The sequence below is a fragment of the Paramormyrops kingsleyae genome, chromosome 8 (assembly GCF_048594095.1).
Source record: "Paramormyrops kingsleyae isolate MSU_618 chromosome 8, PKINGS_0.4, whole genome shotgun sequence".
NCBI lineage: Eukaryota > Metazoa > Chordata > Actinopteri > Osteoglossiformes > Mormyridae > Paramormyrops > Paramormyrops kingsleyae.
Genome location: NC_132804.1, coordinates 2,959,555 through 2,986,414, shown reverse-complemented (window position 1 = coordinate 2,986,414; position 26,860 = coordinate 2,959,555). Strand labels below are relative to the sequence as shown.

The 26,860-nt window shown below is 52.6% G+C and overlaps 1 protein-coding gene across 11 annotated transcripts in view; it reads left to right on the top strand.

Moving 5' to 3' along the window:
- foxp1b (forkhead box P1b) overlaps positions 1-26,860 on the top strand; it is a 146,523-nt gene that overhangs the window by 109,881 nt on the left and 9,782 nt on the right. For 9 of the 11 annotated variants that reach the window (XM_023793943.2, XM_023793940.2, XM_023793946.2 and 6 more), the window contains 8 exons: positions 3,681-3,818; positions 3,995-4,084; positions 7,377-7,527; positions 13,029-13,218; positions 16,883-16,990; positions 21,098-21,185; positions 23,450-23,533; positions 26,536-26,737. In XM_023793943.2, coding sequence (XP_023649711.1) covers positions 3,681-3,818; positions 3,995-4,084; positions 7,377-7,527; positions 13,029-13,218; positions 16,883-16,990; positions 21,098-21,185; positions 23,450-23,533; positions 26,536-26,737 — 1,051 coding nt within the window. The remainder of the gene's footprint in view (positions 1-3,680; positions 3,819-3,994; positions 4,085-7,376; positions 7,528-13,028; positions 13,219-16,882; positions 16,991-21,097; positions 21,186-23,449; positions 23,534-26,535; positions 26,738-26,860) is intronic. The other 2 variants (XM_023793945.2, XM_023793947.2) reach the window with 1 other exon arrangement.

The following is a 26,860-nucleotide window of genomic DNA, read 5'->3' as shown; positions in this document are numbered from 1 at the left end:
GTCACGGCGATCCACAGGCTTTCAGGAATTCAGCCCGGCACCTTGTCACTGTGGCAGGCGGCTACCGTCCTGGTGCTCCAGGATGGGCCCCAGGTTTTGTGCCGCGCCGCGCGTTGGGCTCAGCCCTGGGTGGGTGCCGGAGCGTTAAATCCGCGGCCAGCGTCGATGCTGAGCTCTCGTTTTGCCTCAGCTCTCTGTCAGATTGCCGGGCTCTTGGCGGGAAGCGGAGGGGCACCAAAATGGATGTATCTTGAGTTTAAACAAATAAAGAAAATAGCTGCTGAATTACTGAACTTCTTGAGGTTTTCTTAATTTAAATGTTTAGAAAGTATGGTTTTCCATAGCCCGCTCATCTGTAAATAGTCAGTAAAAATCGTCAGTAGTATTTTTCCCAAAGTTTCAGTTTCCTACCTAATTTTATGTTGTTTTATTGAAGGTGGCACCTGTATTCACACTCACGGTGACCTGCCACTAGTGCTCGTAACATAAAGAAAATCAAATTTAAAAAACTGCAGTTAGCAGTAGATACAGACGGTGGTGAAACGGCAACCGAGAGCAGAATTATCTGCCCTGCCGTAAGTATCGGCGAGTCTCGTCATGGCCAGTGTCGGAAAGGCTGATGTAACACGTGGATGACAGCTTTAAGAAGAAAAAAGTTTCATTCATTACCATTTTTAACTAGATAACATTTTGTGATTTTATATTCTTTTAATAATGTTTTATTTATTACCTCCTATATATTTTAGCTTATCAGGAATATTGTTACTGGTGTTGCCTGAAGGATGTTACTATAACAGCCTAAAGAGGTGTGTGTGCGTGACTCTGTGTGACTGTGTGTGTGTGTGTGTGTGTGTGTGTGTGTGTGTGTGTGTGTGTGCGTGCGCATATGCTGGTGTTCCTGTGTTAAGAGCTGGATGTCCCGACCACAGGCGTGCGCTGGGCTTTCTCTGCCCTCGTATAGCAGAGGTGATGATGCTCCGTCACCGGCTCTGCATCTGACCGAGAGCCGGTGATTCCAGTCGGTCTGGTCTCCCCCTCACACCCCCGTACTGTCTGTCCATCACACACACAAAGACTCAGATGAGCATTAGAAGTATTTTCTTTTTCTCCTTTTTATAAAACATCGTAAGAGATCTGAATTTCATGAATTTTTCTTTTTCCACGCCATTCTTCACATGTCCCCGGCACACGGCAGCGTTGGGTGTCTTAAATGGAATCGCCGTAACTGAGCAGCGGCGCCTGTTCCCCTTAAATGAGTGTGACACACTGACCAGGGTAATATTTTTTAGCTAAAGTGCCCCCCCCCCCCCTTCTCCTCAGTGGCCCCCGTCTTTAGCAGATTTTCAGTCACTTGACGCAGGATTAAATGGTAGTAGTTACGATGATCAATAGGTTAAGAAGCGTACAATCCCTCTTGCTGCTAATGACCTCAGCAGTAATGGGTAATAAAATGGGGGCTGTAATAGCCTTCCTACGAAAGCCAGGATCTCCGGGGTTGGCCGGGCGAGATCCGCAGGCCGGGCGAGATCTGCGGGCCGGGCGAGATCCGCGGGCCGGGCGTCATGAGCTGGAAAGGGCGGCTGACGGGCGGGAGGAGTCGTGTTCCGGTGTGCGAGGAGGTGCTTAAATGGAGAAAAGGGGCCCACTAAAAATACCCCTCCATATATCTGTCCTCCTTTTTCATTTCCACCGTGTCGCTCGCTCACATTTGATGCATATGCACATATATATATTATAAGGATGAAGGAAACTGTGACGTTATTAATTTCACGTTTGCCGTGAATATTAATTACTGCAATGTTTCATCTCCGGGTGGCGTTGGTGGACTTTTACCGGAACGAAGCCAAATGCGAAGAGAAACCCGTGTAATAAATCCCTTCCGTGCAAGGGACCGGCTGTTTGACCTTCAGAAAAGCAGTTTTGGTTAATCAAAATTAGTGATGCTGAGAAATAAGGACATCAGTGCATAATGACTGTGAAATTAGGAGAGGGGGCCTGGGCTATGCAGATGACGGGGCGAGCCGTGCGACTCAGTAAGGATGGCCTGCGTATTACAACATAATGCCAACTCTTTCATCGCACCCTCCGCCCGCCCCGCCCCGGCACGGAAGCAGCGATCGCTGAGCGTCGCAGCACAGCGCACGAAGCAGCTGTCCTTGCGCTCAGGACACACGCTTCACAATCCCGTGCTAAAAACTGCAGCGACCACAGTTGCGACTGCATCAGCTCGGTGACGTTCACGCCGATGTCTCTCCTTTGCGTCATCCGAAGGAAGCGCTGGCTATTTATTATGAGCTTTTTGTTTTTATTTTACGGCTCGCTCGGGAGGGAGGGGCCGCAAATTAATGAGGCCATATGCATGCACTTAGTGTCAGAAGATACACCCTAACCTGGTAAATAGATTCTAAATAGCTAAATTGCATTCAGAAGCGCATGAAAGATTCATCACTTATGAGGCGGGACACAATTTGGGTAACCTTGGCGAAGACGGACTGTCATGCCGATGTCCGCGCCCGTATCAGACGAAGACGTCAGCCGCGATCGCGGAGCGCCACAGCCAGGCTCCCCGAGAAGGCGCCCAAGGGGAGAGACATGTTAACAGTTGCAAATGGGAAACGTTATCAAGTTCATCTCTGTAGCTGTTTGTCACTAATATGTCACATAAGAGGGGGGTTTAATGGTGCTGTGCATGGCAGAGGGGATCCGCTCGCGATCAGCGCCGCGGCCAGACCAATTAGGGAGCACCAGCAAGCACGGGCCTGCCCTCAATGTCAGAACAAACGATGTCTCTGCCGGGCTTGGAGCCGTGGCGTGCGATTGGCCGGCGCTCCCTCCAAGTTGCGGTGGGCATCCACAGAGTCGCTGGCTGTAAATAGGATGCGACCGACTGACGTTGCAGCATCGTCCGTGACCCGTTCCGTGCGCATAACGGAGAAGCGACCTGAAAATAGATGAGAAACGCATGCAGTTAAACCACGGGCAGCTCTCGACAGTGATGGGCGACATCTCTGCGGTAGGTGGGGGGGCTCAAATGACCAGAGTGTTGAACATTGGGAGGTGTTAATGATCCTTGCCGGTGTTTCTTGGAGGGCTGGGGCAATTTCTGAGCATAATGGCCGTTTGGTGCCCGAACCAAGGCTGGGTGGCGTGTGGAGTCCCGGAAGGCGTCCCCAACGTCCAGAAGCCGCAATCTGACCTGTCCCTATGGGGCACTTATGCGCGCTTAAGGTGGCCGGCTTTTAACCCTCGTCGGGGTAGAACCAAAACAATTACCGTCCGCGGCTGCAGAGGACCTGCTGGAAAGTGGCAGAGCTCGTGCCATGGGCTGGAGCGGCGGTCTTCGAGGCCTGCTAGACACCTTCTCAGCAGTGATTTGCTTCCTCGCTCACTGCTCCTGCATAGATGGCCGCGATGACCCCCCAACAGCCGGGGTTTTGATCTCTGGCTCTCTCCCCTGCCTGCATGTATCAGTGCCCATGACTACCTCACAACAGACAGCGTTTTTCATCTCCCTCTCGCTGTATTCTCGTAGCAGTGGCTTTGACAAGCCCTCCACTGACATGTTCTGATCTCTCTCTCTCTGCCTTTCTCTCTCGGATCTAGTTATCAGTGGTTCTGACAGCCCCTTCAGCTGGCCGCTTCTCATCTCCCGTTCCGTGTCTGCTCTGCCTCTTCTCCAGGTCCCAGTATCAGTGGCTATGATGACCCCCCAGGTGATAACGCCTCAGCAGATGCAGCAGATTCTCCAGCAGCAAGTCCTGAGCCCTCAGCAGCTCCAGGTTCTCCTCCAGCAGCAGCAGGCACTCATGTTGCAGCAGGTGGGCATGGGGGCACCTGTCTATGTGAACTTGGACGTTAATTGGCTGAAGAAGAAACAGGAAGCCCCAGACTGGCCTTTCGTAGTCTGCTGGCTCCTAGAGTCCTGTCAGATATGTAGAAATGGCGTGACATCTGCGGTCTCCTCTCTCACCTAAAACCTCACCTGTCTCTGCAGCAGCAACTTCAGGAGTTTTACAAGAAGCAGCAGGAACAACTTCACCTTCAGCTCCTACAGCAGCAGCATGCTGGAAAACAGACCAAGGAGGTACGTACGTTGACATCGCTGCTCCGGCGTGGCGTGTAGGGTGCTCTTAGATGGAGGAATTCATGCGGAATGGAGAGCCCTTGCTGTAGCTGCAGGGAGAAGCCACCCATAGGAGCCGGTATGAAGGAGAGAGGCCCGGGCATTTGGCATGGTGGGGAGGAGGGAGGCCCGGGCAGACGAGTCGGCGGGGAGGCCCTGGGGTACGAGCCGGCGGGGAGGAGGGAGGCCTGGCCACAGGAGCCAAGAGGAGGAGAGAGGCCAGGCTGGCTGTGTGTGTGTGTGTGTGTGTGTGTGTGTGTGTGTGTGTGAGTTGCTTCCAGTAGCTCACCAGCAGCCTCAAAGTGTGTGTTAATGACTCGCGGATACAGGCATCACTTCGGACAAAGAAATGATTATTTTGCGGTCAAAAGAAGTTCAAAGACAATCAGGGATTTTTTTCTTTTGCTCCTTTGAGAGCCGGCGTTTGCAGGGTGGGGGTGGGAGCATATAAATGAAACCAAATGTTAAAAACCTCACTGAGAGCCCCAGCTTCAAAGTGCTCGCTCTCTAATTAATGAAGCGCAGGCTTCACTTTGGACAAGTTGGGGGCCGACACTCCCATAAATCAGTGTGACAGCTCTGGTCCTCCGCCTCAGATAGGGCCTGTCACCGAGCCGCATCTGATGTAAACACGCCGTGCCGGGGGTCGTGCGCCAGGGGGGGGGGGGGGGGCGTCACAGGGAAGGTGCAATTGATCAGCTGAATGGGTGAGAGGGGGGAAAAAAAACAACTTTTGAAGAGCATAATGTATGATCACAGGAAATGGAGGAGGCCTCTAGAGGTACCCCCCCCCAAGTGCGCACACACACACACACACACACACACACTTCCAATCGGATTTCTAACAGCCATCAAAAGAGAGAATAAGGACTATGGCGCGTCCCCCCAGGGGCTCCCAGACAATAACCCCCTGTTGCTGCTTTGTGCTTCCCTTTATTTTGAAGACATCAAAATTTAGTTGCTCAAAGATCTTTAACTTTATATCTGAAGCTTGGCAATAAAAGCTTGCTGCCACTGCCACTCTTTATCAGTTGTCAGGGACTGTGCCCCCCCCCCGCCCTTGCCACTTCTTGTTAACCTCTTATTTGGTCTGTTGGGCCGGGTTTTTAATGTGGTTGCACGCCGGCAGGGGGGCGCAAGGTCTCCTGTCAGCTGACAAGACCAGAAGAAAGAAGCGTGCAGGCAAAAGTTAGACTCATTTGCAATCGGGCGCTAAAGAAGCCGCCCGATATTCATTTGGCACGCTGATGAAAGCCATTGTTCTGCACGAATCGTCCCCATTACCGTCTCTGTTTATCACTGCAGGAAGCGCGGCGCGGGGAGGTCTTAAAGACATCTGTCGTCCCCCTTTAAGGGGGGGGATAATTTCCTGCCATAACCCTCTCCTTAGTGAAGGTTGAGCCCCTCTCCCCCCGCCGCCCACGGGCTCCACGTCGTGGCCCGTCGACCCGTGGGCGCCACCTCGCCCAATTTTCAGTTCTTTAAGTTTATGAAGTGCGTCGGCACGAGATCGGCTGGTTGGTCAACCCCTGCCCTGGGATGTGTCCAAATCAAAGGGTCGACACAGAATAAGAGTCGCGCCCTCTTTATTTTTAGAGCGGCCCCTGGCAGGGCCCTGACAGGTTCGTCGGGGAGGGTGGGGGCCCAGCGAGGCGCGGGGGGGCAGCCTTTATCTGGGAGTCTCAGCGTCTGTGAGAGCGCTGCCTGGTGACCTGGCAGCCGCGTCGCGCCGAGACCTTTTTTGTACGCGCCCGATTGTGAGAAGTAAACAGACGCGGCGCATCCTGTGTTTGGTAAGAGGGCGCGGCTCTCAGCTTGGCAGCTGCGGGCGTGCTTAGCGTTCGCCACCCCCCCGCTGCCCCCTCAGCCCCCTCAGCCGCCGTATTATTCCGTAACATTTTTTGGCCTTCCCTGTGCCTAGACGATCTGCATCCTGCCTCTCCTCTCTTCCCGGCCACCCCCACCAGCCTGTTTCTGTCCATCCTTCTATTCCCTCATTATTTAAGTATTATTAGAATCAATTATTCCATCCGTTAATGAAGGCGGAGTGTCGCTCTAAAAAAAGCCGTCCGAATGAGGCTGGCGCGAGGCTCCGCTGTCCCCCTCCCCGAACCTTTATCCCTCCGTGGCAGAGATCGGGGATATTAGATAATTTCCTCCTGTTTGTTGTTCTAACTCTGTGGCAGTGTCTCCCACCCGGAGCATCAGCTCTGGAAATCATTGTTCACACTTTTCTGCGAGCTCCGGGAGCTGTTCGGGTTCAGCTCTGGTGAAGACGAGTTCTCTGCGACCCCGAGATGGAGTGACCCACTGGGGGAGGGAACGCAGGCCTTTCCAAGCGGCGTGGGGCCCAACGGGCTGGGGGCTGCTTGTTGGAGCTGTTTGATTTGGTCACACGTTGTTTGTTGAATTATGAATGGGCGTAATTAGAACCCTGTGGCTCGTGCTATGAATGATTTACTGTGTAGCCTCATTGTTTGTCACTTGCTTCTTTACTCCTCATTAATTAAGATGTTAACCAAGCGGCGCCCGTCTCTGTGGAGACGGCTGCCACGCACAATGTTTGGCCATTTCACCTGTGTGCTCAGGTAGCTGAGATGTAGTGTGTGTGTGTCCATAAAGATCTTCAGACCTCTTGAAAGCCTCTGGTCCTCGGAAAGGTCTTTGGTCCTCTTGAAGACCTCTGTTTATCTTGAATGCCTCTGGTCTTCACAAAGACCTTTAGTCCCCCTGAATGCCTCTGGTCCTTATGAAGTCCCCTGTTTGTATGAAGCTCTCTGGTCCTCTTGAAGGCCCTCTGTCCTCATGAAGCTCTCTGGTCCTCTTGAAGGCCCTCTGTCCTCATGAAGCTCTCTGGTCCTCTTGAAGGCCCTCGGTCCTCATGAAGCTCTCTGGTCCTCTTGAAGGCCCTCGGTCCTCATAAACCTCTCTGGTCCTCTTGAAGGCCCTCGGTCCTCATAAACCTCTCTAGTCGTCTTGAAGGCCCTTGGTCCTCATGAAGCTCTCTGGTCCTCTTGAAGGCCCTCGGTCCTCATAAACCTCTCTGGTCCTCTTGAAGGCCCTCGGTCCTCATAAACCTCTCTAGTCGTCTTGAAGGCCCTCGGTCCTCATGAAGATCTCTGGTCCTCTTGAAGGCCCTCGGTCCACATGAAGCTCCATGGTTCTCTTGAAGGCCCTCGGTCCTCATGAAGCTCTCTGGTCCTCTTGAAGGCCCTCGGTCCTCACGAAGCTCTCTGCTCTTGTCCCCCTGCAGCAGCAGGTCTCGGCCCAGCAGCTTGCCTTCCAGCAGCAGCTCCTCCAGGTCCAGCAGCTCCAGCAGCAGCACTTGTTGAACCTGCAGAGGCAGGGCCTGCTGTCCATCCAGCCGGGTCAGTCGGCACTGCCCCTGCCCTCCCTCACTCAGGGTGAGTACACACGGCGCTCGCCCCCCCCAGCCCCAGCACTCAGCGTGATTACCCAGCCCCCCTGCCCCCCCCCCCCCCCGCTGGGTGTACATCTCCTGCCGTACTGCCCTGGCCCCCGCGCTCCATGTAACGGCTCATTCCCATTTAGCGCCCCTGACCTGCCCGTGCACTCTCTCACTCACTGTTTCACCCCCCGCTCCTGACCTTCCTAAAGCAGAGCCCCTCCCAAGCTGACACCCCCCCCCCCTCCCCGCATGCTCTCTCCCCATCCTTCCTTTTGCTGTGCCCTCGCGGCCTGCTGGAGGGGGCCCATAATTTTTCCGTGGTATCAGCTCCGGAGTGTGCACCTACGGCACAACGGACGTCTGTGTTCATTGTTGCCACGACGCCGTGGGGGGAAAAAAAAATAAAACCGGCATCATTGTGAAACGAGCTGTAAGGGGATCGTGAGTCAATATTTGTTGTTTAGCCAGGAAGTTTGTTTCTTTATTTATTTAAAATATTTTCTTTAGGAGGAGGCGGGCCGCGTGACAAAGGCTCCTTCATACGTTTTTCTGGAACGCTGTCATGAACTATTCATTTCAGACTAAAGCAAACAATTAAAAATAACAAGATAAGACGATAAAAACTGAAGCGGGGGCACTTAGGTAATCGGCAAACAAAAACAGGGTTTGTACAGTGATGTTATTGTTTGTACTGTGCTTTGAATAATAGATCCACTTGTTTTCTGATGATTTCCAAGGTCATGGGCATGGAAAGTTCTAGAGGCAGGGGAGCTGTTCAGCCGGCTTTCTCAGCGAGCTTTTAAAAAGGCAGCATTGCTTACCCATAAACACGCGTCTCACTTTCATGTTTCATGTATTTCAAATGGACAGGCCTGTTTCTTGTTGCAACTTCCTTGCTCCATGTGCCCAAATTCACCGTGTTGCCTGTAGTTCTTCCTGTGTATTTCCCTGAAATCTCGCCTGTAGTTCTGCCTGTGTTTCCCCGAAATGTGGCCTGTAGTTCTTCCTGTGTGTTTCCATGAAATGTGGCCTGTAGTTCTGCCTGTGTGTTTCCCTGAAATCTCGCCTGTAGTTCTGCCTGTGTTTCCCCGAAATGTGGCCTGTAGTTCTGCCTGTGTGTTTCCCTGAAATCTCGCCTGTAGTTCTGCCTGTGTTTCCCCGAAATGTGGCCTGTAGTTCTGCCTGTGTGTTTCCCTGAAATCTCGCCTGTAGTTCTGCCTGTGTATTTCCCTGAAATCTCGCCTGTAGTTCTGCCTGTGTTTCCCCGAAATGTGGCCTGTAGTTCTGCCTGTGTGTTTCCCTGAAATCTCGCCTGTAGTTCTGCCTGTGTATTTCCCTGAAATCTCGCCTGTAGTTCTGCCTGTGTTTCCCCGAAATGTGGCCTGTAGTTCTGCCTGTGTGTTTCCCTGAAATCTCGCCTGTAGTTCTGCCTGTGTATTTCCCTGAAATCTCGCCTGTAGTTCTGCCTGTGTATTTCCCTGAAATCTCGCCTGTAGTTCTGCCTGTGTGTTTCCCTGAAACGGAGGCTGTCTGATTCAAGTATGGAAATTTGTTCCAGCTCGCATGTCATTTAAAACCTGGATTTTTTATCATCTTGTATCAGTTAATTTGCTTATCTACACACAAGTGTTATCCTTCGGACAGTGTTTAGAGCTCTCACTGCTGTCAACAGCTGCGTATTGAAACTATTTAAGGTTAAGTTTCCCACTCAAGACCAAAGGGGTGTCCTTCTCCAGTGATTTAAGCTCTGGTTAAGAGTATGCCGTTTTTTTCCCAGTCCCGGTTAACTGGTCCACCAGCCCATAACGTGAAGGCCGTCCCAGCACCCTGCGCTTGAGCACAGTGCGGTGTGGCGGTTAGAGCACTTATCAGTGTAAATTTCTTGGCTGCACGGATTTTCTGCTCGACTGTTGGGGGTTATTGATGACCTTTCTCTTTTCCACATCGCTAAGCCTTTTCTTGCGCTGGCAGCAGGGACAAAGCTGTCGCCTGCTGGGGATTTTCAGCAGGCAGTTATCGGGGCAGCCCTCACGTGAGGCCCAGAGTGCAGCCGCTCTTATTCACGCGGAGTACGATACAACCATAATGCGGCTTCCTCGCCGCTGCGGCCAGGCACGGGGCTGACGGCCCTCATGAAGAGCATCCAGGTGTTCCTGACGGCTCCGATGATCATCTCCGCAGAAATCCTGATAGGTGTTCCTTTCTGTTCATGAGAAATCAATAAAAGGCGAATAAATCTTTTGATATTAACATTAAAGTCTTCGAAACGGCTGAGGCTGTCGGTTATAAATCCCCCCCCCTGGAAGTGCCCCTCCCCCCTGCCGTGCCGGTACGACTTCCCACCTCCAGCACATCGGAAAGCCGAGGCCCCCGCCCCCAGGTGGCACGGCCAGGTGCACAACTGTTACGGCTCTCCGTGTGCGCTGTGATTGGCTGCCCCCTCACTCTGCAGTGCCCCAGGCCAGCAGCGTGTGCATGTGTGTGTGTTTGTGCCTGTGAGTGTCTGTCTGTGTCTGTGTGCCTGTGAATATGTGTTTTCCTGTGAGTGTGTGTGTGTGTGTTTGTGCCTGTGAGTGTCTGTCTGTGTCTGTGTGCCTGTGAATATGTGTTTTCCTGTGAGTGTGAGTGTGTGTGTGTATGTTTGTGCCTGTGAGTGTCTGTCTGTGTCTGTGTGCCTGTGAATATGTGTTTTCCTGTGAGTGTGTGTGTGTGTGTTTGTGCCTGTGAGTGTCTGTCTGTGTCTGTGTGCCTGTGAATATGTGTTTTCCTGTGAGTGTGTGTGTGTGTGTGTTTGTGCCTATGAGTGTTTGTCTGTGTCTGTGTGCCTGTGAATATGTGTTTTCCTGTGAGTGTGTGTGTGTGTTTCTCTGTATGTGAGTGTGTGTGTATATGTGAATGTGTGCCTGTGAATGTGTGTGTGTATGTGTGTGTGCTTGTGCCTGTGAGTGTGTGTTTGTGTGCTTATGTGGGTGTGTGTGTCTGTGCACGTGTTTTAAAAGTCCAGTGCCATGGTGCCAAGGCGGCAGGGCAGAGGGAAGACAGATGCGAGTGTAACGCCCGTGCAGAGAGCGCGGCATGCGGCCCAGCCGGAGACGCCGGGGGCAGTCGGCAGTGGGGGCGCCTGCGATTCCCCGTCGCTGCCTTGGGACATATTTCAGAGCCGTGGGGCGTGGTGATTATGTGAACATAAACAGGGGAGCGGCAAAGGTCCCTGTCTGATGGAACAATAAACGGATGGCCGTGTCGCTCCCCCCACACCCCCGCACCAGATTCTGAAAAGTAACCGGCGAGTTTAAGGAAGCGGGGGCCATCACCATCATTTATTACAGCCAGGATGATGACCCACAACTGATGTCATTATATAGCTTAAATCAACTCGGCGCCCGCCAGAACACAGTCACCTGGGTACGGAGGTACAAGGACGGCGAGAGGTCGAGGGCTCGCTCCGTGGGCTTGCCGGCGCTACCTGCGGGGGCTAAATTGAGTTGTGTGGCCGGTCATCAATCAAGCATCTCGGCGACATACATTTTTTAGGCCCGTGTCCGAGTCTCCGCCCTTTAATGAGGGGACGACTGCTTTTGAAAAATGGCGAAAGGAAAGATAAACCAATAGTGCGTTTAAAAGAATGAGCTGGCAGAGGCCGTGGTCGTCCACTCAGCTAGCTAAAGATGGCCACACATTTACGCTCTTTCCCAAACATGTACAGTACATATATATTTAAACACGGCAGATTTTGATGAAGTCGTTCGGCCTGATGTTTGATCATAAAGTCCACCAGGGTGTTGGAGCGTCAGAGCGTGTCCGGCCAGGGGAGGGCAGGCGGAGGGGCTGAAATGCAGAGGAGAGGGGCGGGGGCGGGGGCGGGGGCGGGGGTGGGCCCTCCCCGTCATTGGGGTGTCGTCGCCAACGCGGTCTCGTCTGAGTAAACCGCGGTGTCGGGGTCACCTGGCCCGCCGGGTAATTGAGGGAGAGGGGCTGGCTGTCAAGCAAGGCCGCCAAAAATACCCCGCGAGCTGTCAGCGGCTACCGCGCGGAGAGTGATCGCCACAGAACCCCCCCACGCCATGCCCACTCCGCCGGTGACCTTCCGCGTGCGGACATGCATCAGGGAGGTGAGGGGGTGCTTTTTCTCTTTCGTTCTCCCCTCCCTCCACCCCCACAGATTCAGGCACTGGAGTGTCACGGTGCTTAATGGGCTAGCGCGCGACGAGCTGGAGGGCGGACGTGTTTGACAAGGGAAAAAAAAAAAACGCACCTTCCGGTATTTTCCGAGCATTACACGTGTGCGTCGGAGAACACATAAAGTAGAGGGGTGGGGGGGGGGGGGGTGTTGGGGAACGTGGAAAGGTTATTGATTTGTCCTGCAATAATTTGCCGCTCTTTGATATGCAAACGATCCGGCGTGAATTTACCGCAATCCCATCAGGCTCATTTCACACTTCTTAGCTGCAGTGTCTCTCCCGAGTCCCCCGTCTCATTAGAGCCGTGTTCTCCATTACCAGCGTAATTAAAATCTTTAGTAGCTTATCAAATTAAAAAATATTTTTGCTGATCATATTGAGATCTTCACCTCGGAGTTATTTGCCACAACAGGAATAAATTAAGACTAAGCAGTTTGACCATTGTGCGGCCTCCCTGGAAGAGGGGCTCGCCGTGACCATGGAGAGCGATTAAAGGGGGGGGGGGGGACGAATCCGAGCTGGCCAAGATAAGCCCCGCAAATCATCATCTGCCGTCACCCGTTGCGGAATGGGATTTAATTAACTGTAATGTTAAATGAGTGGCCTTCCATGCATGGTACTGTATGTTCAAATAACTGCATGTGGATACGTTTGGGGGGAATTTTAATATTTTAAACACTCTGGTTATTAAAATACCTTTTGAGGCGAAAGCTAATTCATATGAGCAGATTAGCTCTCGTGCCGCTCCTGTTTTTTTCGGTGATGTCGTGCAGGAACATGGGGAGGCAATCAGAAGTATTTTGGATATCGGTGTGAATCAAAGGAAGATCTCCCAGTATGCGGCTCCCAGGAAGCCGGCCCGTCTATCTCGGGGTGTCCATGCACTGCATTCCTCAAGCGGGCACGGGAACCGGGAGGGGGGGCGGCTGAATGAAGGTCTCACGCCGATGGAGACAGAGCCACACTAAAGTGCCTCAAACACTTTTACCCAGAAGTCCCTTTTTTGTCAGGGAGTTGCTGTTGTAACCCCTCCAATGTGTCTCTTTGCACCCTCGAATGCCGGTGATTATTCTGATTTCACGCCCTGTCTGCACGTTAATGATTCATCCTTAGCAATGGAATAGGAGGGAAGTAACAGGGAGGGGGGAGAAGGGAGGGTGGAGGGTCCCGCCCGCTTTCCCCAAGCATTAGCCTGTAGTTGCATACTTCCTAATTAATACTTAGCATTGTTTATGGAGCTCTTGATTTAATTACGCAACAATAGTGTGTCGGATTAGCTGCTAATGGCCTTGATGGTGTCGCGTGTTTGTTGCAGGCATGATCCCGGCTGAGCTCCAGCAGCTGTGGAAGGAGGTGACGGCCATACATGTCAAGAGCGAGGCTCACAGCGACAGCCCCACCAGCCTCGACCTGTCCTCCCCGGCGGCACCGCCCAAGAACCCGCTCCTCAACCAGCACACACCCACCAACGGCCAGTATGTGGCACACTCGCTCAAGAGAGAGAGGTATGCTCGCTCGCCCACTCATGTGACTTCCCTATATGATCACTCAGTCACGTGATGCCGCTGTACACACACCCTGTACTGACTTGCTTCTGGGAATTGCTGCGTAGTCCCTCTCTGAACTTGAACCCGGTACCCTGGCATCGCTTGTCTGTACTCTACTCATCCCTCACTAAATTCTGGTCCAGAACCTGCAATACCGCCCAAGTCCGCCCTCGTGCGGGTACCCCCAGGTCCACCCTCGTGCGGGTAACCCCCAGGTCCGTTCTTGTGCGGGTAACCCCAGGACCGACCTCGTGCGGGTACCCTCAGGTCCGCTCTCGTGTGGGTAACCCCCAAGACTGACCTTGTGCGGGTACCCCCAGGACTGACCTCGTGCGGGTACCCCCAGGACTGACCTCGTGCAGGTTCCCCCAGGACCGACCTTGTGCGGGTACCCCCAGTGACCGTTGGTCACACTGTCAGTCAGGGACTTAGGGTTCCAACCGGTTGATGAAGTCAGTGAATGTGGCCAGCCGCTTCCCCCCCCCCCCCCATCCCCGTGCCTTTCTTCAGCCAGTCCCATTATGAGCAGAGAGAAAAATGCTCCTAGTACGAATGGCGCAGTCAAGGTCAGAGTCAAAGTTGCAGCTTTGTCATGCTTCCTGCCCCCGCTCTGCCCGTGGGAGCAGCCCCCCAGGCAGGACTCAGCCTTCTTCCCCGCTGTGTCCCATTGCTCCCAGGAAGCGGCTCCCCATCTCTGAGCATCACCCCATAACAGGGACCCTCTTCCCTCTAGCAGTGGCCTGTGATGTGCTGCCCTGACTGCCCCCCCGCGGCCGGGGGGAGTGACAGCAGGGAGACACACGCGAGTCCGGACGGCCTCGTAGGAGGGTCGCCCATAGGAGGGTCGCTGTGCCCCCTACAACACACTTAACAATAAAGGCCATTTTGGTATTGTTTTGTACGCCCCTGCTCCCCCCGACCGCGATGGGGGGCTCCGATCCGGCGCTCTGAATAATCAGCTTTCAGGCAGCAGGCGATGCCGGACTCGCCCTCCGGCAGCCGGCTTAACGAACTCTTAATTAATGCATCTGGGGAGTTCTCCGCCGTCTGACTTTATTTATTTATTTATTTATTTGTTTGTTTGTTTGCTCCCTGCTCCTGCCACAGAGCTCCGGCTGCTGATGGACCCCCCCTCCCCTCCCCCCCCCCGCCTCCAGCCTGTAAAGCAGCTGCACACTTAGTTTCATGTGTCTCATAAACGCAGCCCAGGCAAGGTGACGCCTGCAGCTAAAACCTTAAGTGCATCAGTCTGAGGCCTCACTTCCTCCTTAAGGAGGGTGCGGAAACTCAATCGGGCCCAGGGCTTTGAGGCGGGGAGGGGGGGGCAGCAGTCTGGGGGCTGGGAGTTCAGACCCCTCCCTCAATAACCCAGTGGGAGCTTGCGTCGTCCCAGTACCTGTGAAATATCACAACACAGAGATTTTTTAAAAGTAAGACAGTCAACAAAAACTGTAAAGACCCCCCTCCATTTGGGGACGGGTCTGGTGTCACCTCTCTGGCCCTTGGGGTCACTTGGCTGTGTTCTCTTCACCCTCGGTGCTCAGCTTAGTTGGGTGGAGTGGGGTGGGGGGACAGATGATCTGACTCGATGCCCCCCCCCCACACACTTTGTTGGGCTCACACGAGGAGGATGATAATTGAATCAGCGAGGGTAAAACCCTTTAGCACCGCGAGGGGGGCGAGGAAGACTGAGCCGGAAAGAGCGCATATCATTATTCCGGGACAGGCGTCTGCGAGCTGCCGCCTTTTGTGATGCAGACGCCGGGATGTCCGCACCCCCCAACCCCCCCATGTCATCTCGATGGGATGATTCAATCGTGTGGCAACCCATACGGACCGCTGTGGAGGCAGCTGGCACGGAGAGGCCTTCCGGGGAGCGAGACCCCGGAGAGTCACCTGGGGGGGTGCACGGGACCGCTGCCCATGTCAGCGTAACGATACTCACGCCCCCCAAGAGCGCCTGACAAAAACGACCCCCACCCTCCTGCCGGAGCCATCAGATTCTGCTACCTGGGAAGACAGGGATGTCAGTTTCATCCCTAGCAGGAAATTACATACGTTAGCGTGAACCAGTGTTTTCTCATACGCGGAGCTGGGAGGAAGCAAAAATGTGAAGCGTCTGTGGGCCTCTGGGGCCCCGATTGGGAAACACTGACGTAAACGCTGCCACTTCCCTGCGTTTGCCGGGTTGCCATGTAAAGGGGACTCTTACTGCCAAGCCTCGGGAAGCGTCAAATCCCCACCCACTCTGGTGTGAGGCAACCAGCACAGCAGCCGGAAAAAATCCCTTCAAATTAAAAATCAGTGCAACATTCACCATTGGGGAAGTTTCCTTGTTAAAAACTCATTATAATAGATCTTTCCCATCTTTTTATTAGCTGTATCAAAACAGAGGTCTTAATGTGTATGCATAATTCATAATTGAATTTTAAAAAATATTTCGGCCTTTTGGAAAAAAAAAAACTGTTAACCGCATTCATGAATGCTTCAGTGATTCTTAATTGCAACGCAATTATCACTTGTTATGAACAATGTGAACTCTTAGGGAAGTAATTACAATACAAGAAAACGTGAGACAGCTCTTGGAGTTTAATACGTGAGGTACGGCGTACAGTCATCTGCCGGATGCGATTTTAATCTGGACACAGAGAGCTCACTTTAATCCTGCTGAATTGCTCCATCAAAGTAAATGGCTTTTCCTCTTTAATTTGGCAGTTTTTAATGCCCCCCCCCATTCGCATCACATCTGGCTAGTTAAGGGCATGGCTGTTACTGAGGCTGTTTCACCAATCAGCTTGAGAGAGATGCATAAAGATCCCCTCCACCCACCCCCCCCCCCCCCCACACACACACACACACACACACACACACACACAAGAATTAAATGGTTACAGCCAAAAAAAGCGTAATGTAAAAGCAGCGTTGGGGAATTTGCTATAATGATTGGTTTCTGCCCCCCCCCTTTCTGGAGGCTGACAGGTTACGCAGGGAGGGGGGTTTTAGCACAGGTGTTAGCGGCATGCGGCAGCCCCCCAGGCTCTTGTCGTGGAGATTTGTACAGCTTGTTCAGCGTCGCTGTCCATATGGTGTCCTGTCCCGCTAGCACCAGCACACACCGGCCGGGGGGAACTGGGAAGGTGTGTCTGCGGGGGGGGGGGGGGGGTGCGACACGTTGGCAGCGGTCATCTGAGCGGGAGGTGGTGGCAGATGGGGGTGTTTACTGTTTTGGGGGGGGCATCGGGGTGCCAGATGGGTGTGAGAGCTTCCCATGGGGGGGGGACTGGCCCCCGCAGGTGGCTGCTGGGATACGGATCGCCCCCCAGGAGGCCCCTCCCCTCTCCAGTCAGTGAGGTGTAATCATCCCATGCCGACTGCCAACATCCAGGAGTTCAACCCTTCGTCCGCCCAGGGTGCGGTTCACATGGGGGTGTGCACCCCCCGTATGTTACAGGCCAGTATGCTAACACACATTAGCTTTCCTGACACCGGTGTTACTGAGGACCATGCCCAGGGTGGCCAGCGAAGCACTGCACGGCACACAGCGCCCCCCGGTGGTGAGGGTGGATAGGGGTGTCGGGGTGATGTGGCCTGGTCTCACTGCCTGTCTCCGTCTCTCCCTCAGCACCACGCTGGACGAGCCCCCCCACCACAGCCACCCGCTCTACGGACACGGCGTATGCAAGTGGCCCGGCTGCGAGGCCGTGTTCGACGATTTCCAGTCATTCCTCAAGTGAGTGCCCCCCCCCAGCCCCACACTCCCCCTGCCCCCTTCAAAACAAATAGAGTCCTCGTATGCAGTTCTTGTCTTGCATCCCAGCATGCCTTGCGATCTCTGGCGGGGTACTGTGGGACCCGCCCAGCCTGTGATAAGCACCCCCCCCATGGTAACCGTGACAGCCTCTCCCAAACAAACAACAGGCGGATGTTTATCTACGCCCGGGGTGCACGGCGTGTTTGCCCTTGTCCCTGTGCCCACCCACCCTCCACCCCCTTCCTGCAGCCCCGCCCCCACCCTCTGTGCAGGGGAGGGCTCTCCAACGGCCAGTACATTCCAAAGACTGTCCCCCCCGCCATTTTTGTTTACCTGCCACTCTTGGGCAGAAATGGCTCTTGGTTTACACACCGGGTCAGAATCATGCACGCCCATCCCACTCGAACCCGGACTACCGTCTCCCCGCCGGGTCATAAGGCTCTGTGCCTAGTCCTGCTGTCATTCTCTGCGTGTCCTGGGAGCCGTTCCCTCTGCTAGCCCACACGGGATGGAGACCTGGAACGGGTTCGAGCCAGGTACCTCTGGGATGAGGTTGAAGCAGCAGGCTGAGTGCTGGTGGGGTGGCCGGGGGTTTGGGGGATGTGACGGTGAGGGGGCAGCGATATCGGGTCTGTCTCACTTTAAAGAAATACCGCCCTTAACCTGGCTAAAATAACAGGACTCGCTATGTAAGCGGAAGAGTGTTTATACCAGCTCGCTCTTGTAAAAATGTTAGAAGGCACCATAAACATGAGAGCGATCGCTTTACTCGGAGTAATGTAAGCAGCAGCTGACTTCTGTTTACCTGCCCAGAGAAAAAATGTGAGACGCCTTTCTGAGGAAGAAAGGGGATGGAGTTCATTCCTGCCGCCCGTTTTTCTCCCTCACCTAGATTTAAACCAAACGTCTCTGCGAGTAAACAAAGTATTTCTCCTTCTAAAGCAATATTTAGTAGCCCAATCTGTGTCGCATGGGATCTGTTGCTATTTATTATGTTCTGAGATCGGCCCAGTCTTTGTTTATAAGGCTGAAAGGGATTAAATGTGAGGGCCGGGTAAAATTCTTTGGGGGGGGGGGAAAAAAAGACTTAGAGTGCTCCCTCGTCTGTTTGCACAAGTGTTTTTATCATAGCAACATCTTGTTTACTTTAGTTGCCTGCCCGAAATGCTTGGGACATGTTAAGAAAACAGAGGAGGGGAGCCTTCACAAAGCCCCCCTTTGTCTCAGCTGAGGTGTGAGGTGTGGCCCCACTGGGGCCCCTGGCCCTGCTGGCCCTTAAGCCGTTCCACATGGGATTCCAGTGCTGGGAGAGAGCATCTTCCAAGGCACACAGTCACAAATAGGGGGGCGGATCAGTCACTCCACGGAAAGTTCTGGATTGTGTCAGGCTTGTGTATATTTAATAATTTTATTCTCAATTATTTAATTATATACCTTTTTTCCTGTACCCCCCCCCCTGTTTAGTCAGCAGAAGTTCCCTTTTTTTCTACCGTACAGAGAAAGGTGAGGAGAGCTTTTAACATCCACCAGAGTTTGGTTCTGGATGCCAACAGTAACAGCTAAACACAGGCCTGCGATGTTGTTTTAAACCAAGCTTGTATTTATTTTATTTTTCAAAGCAAACATTACATACCTAGTTGCACTATCTTGATAAACAAAGGCAGCCAATCGCCATTCCTGTTTTTCATTTTCCTGGGGAGTGGGTGGGGGGGGGGGTCTCCTTCACTGTGCTTTAGGACCGCCCCCCCGCGACCTTTTAAAGGTCACATTCACCTAATTCTCTCCTGCCCCCTAGTGCCTCGTGGTCCGTGCGCCGGGTGTTCCGTCTCCGACACTGACCGGGTTAGAGTGGCTCAGTGAAACTCACCCCCGGGGGGGGCAGAGGGTTCACGTGAGGCCGGCGGGTCCCCTGCTATCGTGGCCTCTCACCAGAGCTGCGTGCTGACGCGTTTCGCGTGGCTGAGTTTCTGGGCACATGAGGGCCTCTTTGTGGCAGGGAGCTGATTTCTCACAATATCGCCGTGCTGATACTTATTACGGCTCTCCAGTACGTGATAGATTATGACGTCGTGCAGGCTGTCGGTGTGTATCTGCACACTGTTGTGTGTGTGTACAGTTATGCACCTGTAATGTGTGTATGTGTATATGTGTGTGTGTGTGTGTGTACAGTTATGCACCTGTAATGTGTGTATGTGTATATGTGTGTGTGTGTGTGTGTGTACAGTTATGCACCTCTACTGTGTGTGTGTGTACAGTTATGCACCTCTACTGTGTGTGTGTGTGTATGTGTGTGTGTGTGTGTGTGTGTGTGTGTGTACAGTTATGCACCTGTACTGTGTGCATGTATTTTTTTATATGTTCCTTTTTTTTTTAGACCAGATCCTCACCCCTGACAGTCAGTGGCGAGACCCCTCCCCCCCACGGCCCCTTGTGGTTTTCCGCTGTGCGTGGGGGGGGGGGGGGGGTAGCGGCTAAACGATACACAGCAAGCTGGCAGTCCGAGGAGCCGCTCTTTAACGTGTTTTATTGTGCCAGTTTGCATCAGCGGCTGTCAGCCTGTCATGCAGAGCTCTTAAGGATGGACTGCGTTTGATGTCCAGGAAGTGACACGCGCCAGTGTCCCCTGTCCCCGGCGTGTTAAACCTCTGGCGTCGCCCCCCCGTCGTCCCGCCCCGCACTGCATTAGGGCCCATTTGAATATTTCATTTCCTATTAATTATGCACTGTGACTCTGCGTGTCATTAGCAGAGGGGAGGGATGACCCGAGTGACAGAGGGTGAAAGCGGCCCTTCGCAGCTCAGCCGTTCCCCAGGCTGCTCGCGTCCGCCATGCTGAGCGTGAAGCGTCTTCGCCTCTACCCTTTTCCCTCATTCTTCTTCACTTTCCCCAAGCAGTGGGACGTTTCCGCTGTGAATTCGTCCCTGTCTCTCCGGCCCCAGGTGCGGTCAGTCCGCACCATCCTGCCGCCAATTTACCCATTTCTTATTATTACTGTTGTTATGGCTAAGCGATCCTGCCAGACGTACCCGGAATCCACGCAGACCCGTCGGACGTTCAATTCAGCACAGATATAATTGTCTTTTCCCTGGGATTTAACACGTTACAGTGCGTCATGAGCTCCTAAACAGATGCGACGTCCTGATTTCGCACGCGTGTTTTTGCCGCCTGGCCGTGTTGTCTGTATATAAAGGGGGGGGGGGGGTTTGTCAGATTTATTGAGCCATCATATCAGCTGCGTTGCCCCCACCGTGGCCCCCGGTCGACAACAGCTACCTTTGATTTGCAGCAAATGACAGAAAAAGTGCATGCGTTTGGGGGGGGGGGGGGGGGGCGGCTCACACTGCCTTCTTTCACCGGGCCCCGCCCCCCCCCAACGCCCACGCATGCTCAGTGACAGTGACCTACATGGTCACCGAAGATGTGATATAATTTATGATATATATAATATATTGGATCCATTAGCGAGCATAATGAAGTAGTGAAATGAAAGGGTATTTGTGAAATCAGTTCAAACATCCTGGCCGGATTATGATGAAATGATTAATGAACGGCTCCTGCACAAGCATTTTCAAACAGTAATTCATGGGGGGCTGATAAAAATCCTCCAATCAGGCGCGCCGCACTCGTGAACCTTATCTGCAGCATTTTATATAAATCACGGCGGCCGTGTCTCCACCCGGCGAGCTACTTATTTAGATTAGTTATAAACGTGCAGAAAAGGGAACATCTTCGCCATATAAAATAATCATGCATAATTATATTCATATTTCACGCCGCTGACAGATCCCATCTCTCTCCTTCCTGTTGTCCCCTGGCCTCCTTCTGCTTTCATTTGAGTTCCCTTAATCTTGATGACATAATTAACTGAAAAGGCCACAAATATAAGGGGGGAGTCTGCGGGGGGGGGCAGTTTTATCACCCACGTGCGAGTCCCATATCCTGTCTGTAAAAGTTGGGCTTCGGCTGAAATATCCGTCACCCGCAGTCGTCGTCGCCATGGGCTCGGGTGTGTCTGATTGGGGGTGAGTGCTGTAATCCCGCCATGCATCGCCAGGGGGCGCACAGTGACACGGGTGTTCGTTTCAGGCACCTGAACCATGAGCACGCGCTGGACGACAGGAGTACGGCCCAGTGCCGGGTGCAGATGCAAGTGGTCCAGCAGTTGGAGCTGCAGGTATGATGCTGTCCGCTCGCGCTCTCTCGCTCTCTCTCTCACTCCCTCTCTCGCTCACTCTCTCTCTCTCTCTTCAAAAAAACTGTTTGTCCCCCGTTCCGCTCCCGCCTTTTGTCTCCCTCCCCCTCCTCGTCTCTTGGCTATGAACTGTAGGGTCAGAGACATGGGGAGGGGGGCACGGGAATAAAATTATTTTGTACATTTGTGAGTAACCAGTCATTAAAAATGTGTTATGTATGCATGACAGCTAGGCAAAGATATATGAAGACCCTGGGGCTACATAGAGAAGATAATTACATTTTGAATTTTACTAGGTTTTAAAGTCATTTATGACTTTTAACTGTTTGGCACTAATAATAAAACACTTTTTGAAATACTCAGGCAGCCACAGCGGTGGGTGTTCTCGATTTAAAAAAAAAAAAAAAAAAAAAAAGGGAAAAAAAAAACTGTCAAAGGACCTGTCACCCCGATGGTCTCCGAATGACCGAGTGGCCGAGGACAAGCCTGTGCAGGTGTGCCGGTGGCACAGCAGCAGGCCCCCCGCGTGTGAGCCGTACCCCCCGCGTGTGAGCCGTACCCTCCGCTCACGGGGCCACTGCACTCACACTCAACAGCCGCTTTCATTATTAGTATCATTGCCATTCCGCTTTTCGCCCGAATATTTATCCGTGGGCTTGTGCGCGTGTCAGTCAGGCACGGAGGTGTCTGCTAAATTGCACTTAATTGCGTGTGTGTTGCTGCGAATGCGAGGCGGTGCTGGTGGGGAAATAAGCGGTCTGAGGCGTGACTGAATTAGACAGTGACAGCACCCTGAGAATGACCCAAAAAAGCAGGGGAAGCGAGCCGGGCCCCCGGACGGCACAAGATTAAGGGAGCGGGAATACATTTATGCCCTGCTTTGTGATTACTGCCGGCTCATACATTACCCCTGTACCTGGGGGCCCTTTTACCACATCACTGCAACATGGCTTCCAGCGTGCGGCGCAGTCCGGCCATCGAGGCCATCGCTGGCCCGGCACGGGATTCCCACTCCGATCGGATTCCTGCAGCGGATGGGTTTTGCGGAACCGCCTCTGCTGGGTACCATGAAGGAGCCCTACCTCAGCATCTGGGCTGGCCCTGGGTTCCCGCAGATTCTGATTAAATGAAATCCCCCCCCCCACACGCAGGTCACAGCGCTAACGTTTGACCTGACGGTGGCAGCTGGGAAGTGACAGTCAGCAGGGCAGATTATGGGATGTTCATTGAGGGAATTCTATTAGCTGTTGTCAGTCCTGCCGTCGCTTTGGGGCACGAAGCTGTTTCTCAAAGTGGAACAAGAGAAAATGTCTCTCTAGCCATATGTGGCTCAGGAGCTCCACCATGCTGAGGTGGCTGATGGGAGATGTAGTCCAGATGTGGCTGTCACAGCACCTTGCACAAAAAATTATCATCACAAATAATTATTGTCAGAGTGATCCAACTTTATTAACTTATCTAGTAAGTGTCATGAACAAAACGTATAGCAAATGGGAAAAATGACTATATTTCTGTGAAAATATTTAATGTAATAGGAGCATGACCAGGGATTGACATCACTGGTACGCAAGTACGCATTCACCTTTAAAAGCGATACGTGTGGCAATTATCGTGCATTTTATATGCTAATTTATACTTCATATATTTGCAGTATAGAGGTTAAAATACGGTAATTTCTTGGCATTCACACTGTTACAACAATCGATTGCCACGCGTATCGCTTTTAAAGGTGAATGCGTACTTGCGTACCAGTGATGTCAGTCCCTGAGTATGAAGTCTGTACTGTTGAAGGCTTATTGGCACAAAGTGCATTTGTGTGTCCTGGACTGCAGCTACATGACAGGCTAAGATGAGGTAAACGTACCCATCGCTAGCCAAATATTTGCTGCTGGACATAACACTTGTGAACGTGCTCGGTGTGCCCCGGTCCCCAGCAGTGCATTGTGGGATAGGCCGTGTGGGAATGTAAAGTGAGCAGAAAGTGAGTGCGGCTGACGTGAGCAGAAGACGGGAGACAGGAATCAGCCTGTGATGGACACACCAGTGCATTCCGCCTGAAAGTGATTTTCAGAAATTTCACTGACATTTTTTGTTTCAGATACTAAAAATATGTGTGTGTGTATGAATATACCCTTTGGTACAAAGGCAACTGTGTTTGAGCGGCATGTGACTGAGGATCCTGCCTCGATGTCTTTCTTTCGCTCACTTGCTCTCTCTCTCTCTCTCTCTCTGCCTGCCTTTCACAGTTAGCGAAAGACAAAGAACGACTGCAGGCCATGATGACTCACCTTCATGTAAAATCCACTGAGCCCAAGCCCATCCCCCAGCCGGTGAGTTGGTACAGTCCAGTTTCTCAGGGCACACTGCAGTCCGTCACTGTACCTCTCAGAGGAAGTGACGTCTGTGTGTGTGTATAATACACATTGTTTCATAATCACCTTGTTCTGCTCTGGTCAGTGTAAGGCTGCCATCGGGTACCCGGGATGGAGCTGGGGGGGGGGGTTGTGGTTTCTGATAATGTTCTCCCAGCTTGTCTCCCTCACAACCTCATTCGCTGACATCTGAGACTCAAACAATCCCTGATCCCCCTTTTCCTATATTCTTAATGCACACGCTTCCCGAAATCGCTGTACGTTGGCTTTATGAGCGGATCCGCGGCGTCACACCATCCGCACGGTACTGGAGCTGGGCCTCCATGGAGGTTTGACCGAACTGACATCTTTAAAGATGAAAAGCTAAAATAGGGCCCAGTCCATTTACACATCACATCATATAAGCTTAGGTCATGCTTAAAAAATATTAAATGTATGCATTTTACTGGCCACTGACTCAAGCGGCATTACTGGGAAGCAAAACCTCTAGGATACCACCAGTGTAATGTGACATCTATATCGCATGACTTCAGTGACCACCAGTGTCATGTGACATCTATATCACATGACTTCAGTGAAGCACAATATGGGATCTGTAACAGATTAAATCATAAGAGGAAATTCTTTATAAATAATTTTGAAAATGAAATGTATTGGCTTAGTCCACCTGGGCACGTACACAGTATACCAAATAGTTTTGTACTTTATTTTCTAAATATATTTGTTCTTTGTTTTGGGCACAGTGCTGTCGTGGTAGGGCAGCTGTTACGTAATTATTCATTGTCGCCCGGTACATGAGGAGAGCCGTTTATAATGTGACGCTGTCCCGTGCAGTGCGTGTGCCTTGTGTTCAGGACACTGCATCTGCCAGGACCTACACCAGGTGCAGTGAGGTCCTCTGTATGGCTGAAGCAGCCCACTGCACGCCAGTGACACGCAGTAATCCGTGGCGAAAGGCCTGACCGCGGCTCCATTTGCATATGAAAACTGTTCTGGTGGCAGGTACCATCTTGGGCTCTTCATGTCACCCAGCTGGGTTTGCGTTCCTCCACCATCCCAGAACGTACCTCGCAACTCGTCGGATTGCAGGAACCGCCCCGAGAGGAGGAGATGGGCTGGCCCTCCTTCCTTGTCACCCTGGTCTGTTTAATTATGGCAGCCGGTTCTGTGTCCTAAAGGGTCATTATCATGTGTCCTGCGTTCTGTTTCTGTACAGGCACTGAACAAAAAAAAAAAAACACAAACAAAAAAATCATTAAATGACTAGGGAGGAAAAAAGAACATTGATCTGGGCTGCAATGTTTGTCTTTGCAAACGGTTTGGCTTTTTGATGACAGGATGCACAGGGGGCAGCTGTCACCGTTCAGGACACCTAATTGTTTTGCGTGTCGGCTGTGTCACCAAACATCATCGTCACAAACCTGACCTTCCGCTCCACGTAATTAAGGGCCGACTCTGTTTGTTTATTTTTTTGTTGCTTGGCGGCTGGGTGAGTCGCAGGCAGTATAATTAGATCACCAATTACCATTTAATTAATTTCTGTCTGAAGTCTCGTTTTGTCCATGCACTGCAGTGCCCCCGATTCCTAACAGAACAAAGGGGGGCCCGTCTGAGCCCCCCCCTGCCCTCTCGGTGCCCGTCCTGTTACAACACCGAAACACTGGCCGCATGAAAGGGGAAGGAAAACCAGCACAAATATAAATATCAAAAAGCAAAGCGAAACACATCAAATGTATCTGATTTAGCTGTTTAATTCATCTCATTTTGTACTGGAACAGTGCTAAAGGCATCGACGCCTCTTCTGCCGACCTGGGATTTTCTGGAATTTGACAGTTTTCCCCCCGCTGTCGTGGTAGAGGGCGGGATGGACCGCACCATCTGGGATCTGTCTGCAGGTGGCGCCAGCCTTGCCTTCCTTTATTACGCCTGTCTATCAAGCGCAGCATCTCTGCACTAATGACCACTAATGGGGTTGGGGTAATTGGGTGAATGGTTCAGGAGGGGGGTGGGGGGGCATTTCGAGACGCTAAACACTGGCCGCTCGGACTCAACTGCGCCGCTCCATCCTCAGTTTCATCGGCGGGAGGAATCAGACGCCCAGTGGCATCAGGCCCGTCGGCGGCCTTGACATCCCATTAATTTGTGGCCTCAATCTGCAGACGAGTGTCGTCCCAGAGACGCTGCCCCCCCCCCCCCCTCCACCGTCTCCTCTTTTCACTGGCTGAAGTCACGTCCAATTTGGACACTGGCCTCCTTTTGGCAAATTAGCAATTAGAACAATTTTGCGCGAATCTGTATATCTGTCATTAGCTCGCCTGCAAATTAATAGCGGCTCTCGGGTCAGGCGGAGCTTAGGCACTGGAGCGCGGCTGCCGTACGGAGACGGGCACCGGCTGGGACGGCCCAGGCACCCGCCGCCCCCTGTGCCGTTAGAACTCGCCGCTTAATTACTGTACCTTACAGTCATTATTGCTAATATCCCCCCACCCCCGCGAAAGGGGGAAAAAGGCTTTTTTTTTTTTTACCTAAATATTCCTGAGACATCTTCCATTTGCACAGCCAGACGATGGGGGTCATTGAGATCTAGTGTTTAATCATTAGATCACCTTTATAAGCATCTCCTAATTAGAGTCCTTACAATACAATTTCATCTGGTAATTAGCCTAGATTGGCTACTTCCTCTCCAGTCTAGTGGGGGGGGTGGTCAGTGGTAGGTGAGAATCTCACTGTCATTTGTCAAGCATGTTTAACTGCCCCCACATGTCCGGTTTGGGTGCCTCCCCCAGTCCCCCACCACGCTGAACAAAGGGGGCGGAGCCAAGGTTGGGCAGCAGAGACCTCAGCCTGTAATGGCGGGGCGGGGCCCTGACAAGGGGGCCATCGCTCTGCGTCGCATCGCATGACATCAGAGAGTAGCTTTGAGTTCCATCCGCTGTGTCGTCTCGTCCTTTTTGGGGCAGCTGAACCTGGTGTCCAGCGCCACCCTCTCCAAGACGGCTTCGGAGACGTCCCCCCAGAGCTTACCTCAGACCCCAACCACGCCCACGGCCCCGCTGACGCCGCTGTCACAGGGCCCCTCCGTCATCACCCCCAACAGCCTCCACAGCGTGGGCCCCATGCGCAGGCGCTACTCGGAGAAGTACAACATGCCCATCTCGCCAGGTGAAGTTCTAAGGGGAGACGCTAACAATGCTAGCGTGCTAACAATGCTAACATCATTCGGCGCTAATGGCCGCCACCGTGTCGCTGTCTGTGTGATTTCGGATCTTGGTGTCATTCATGCTC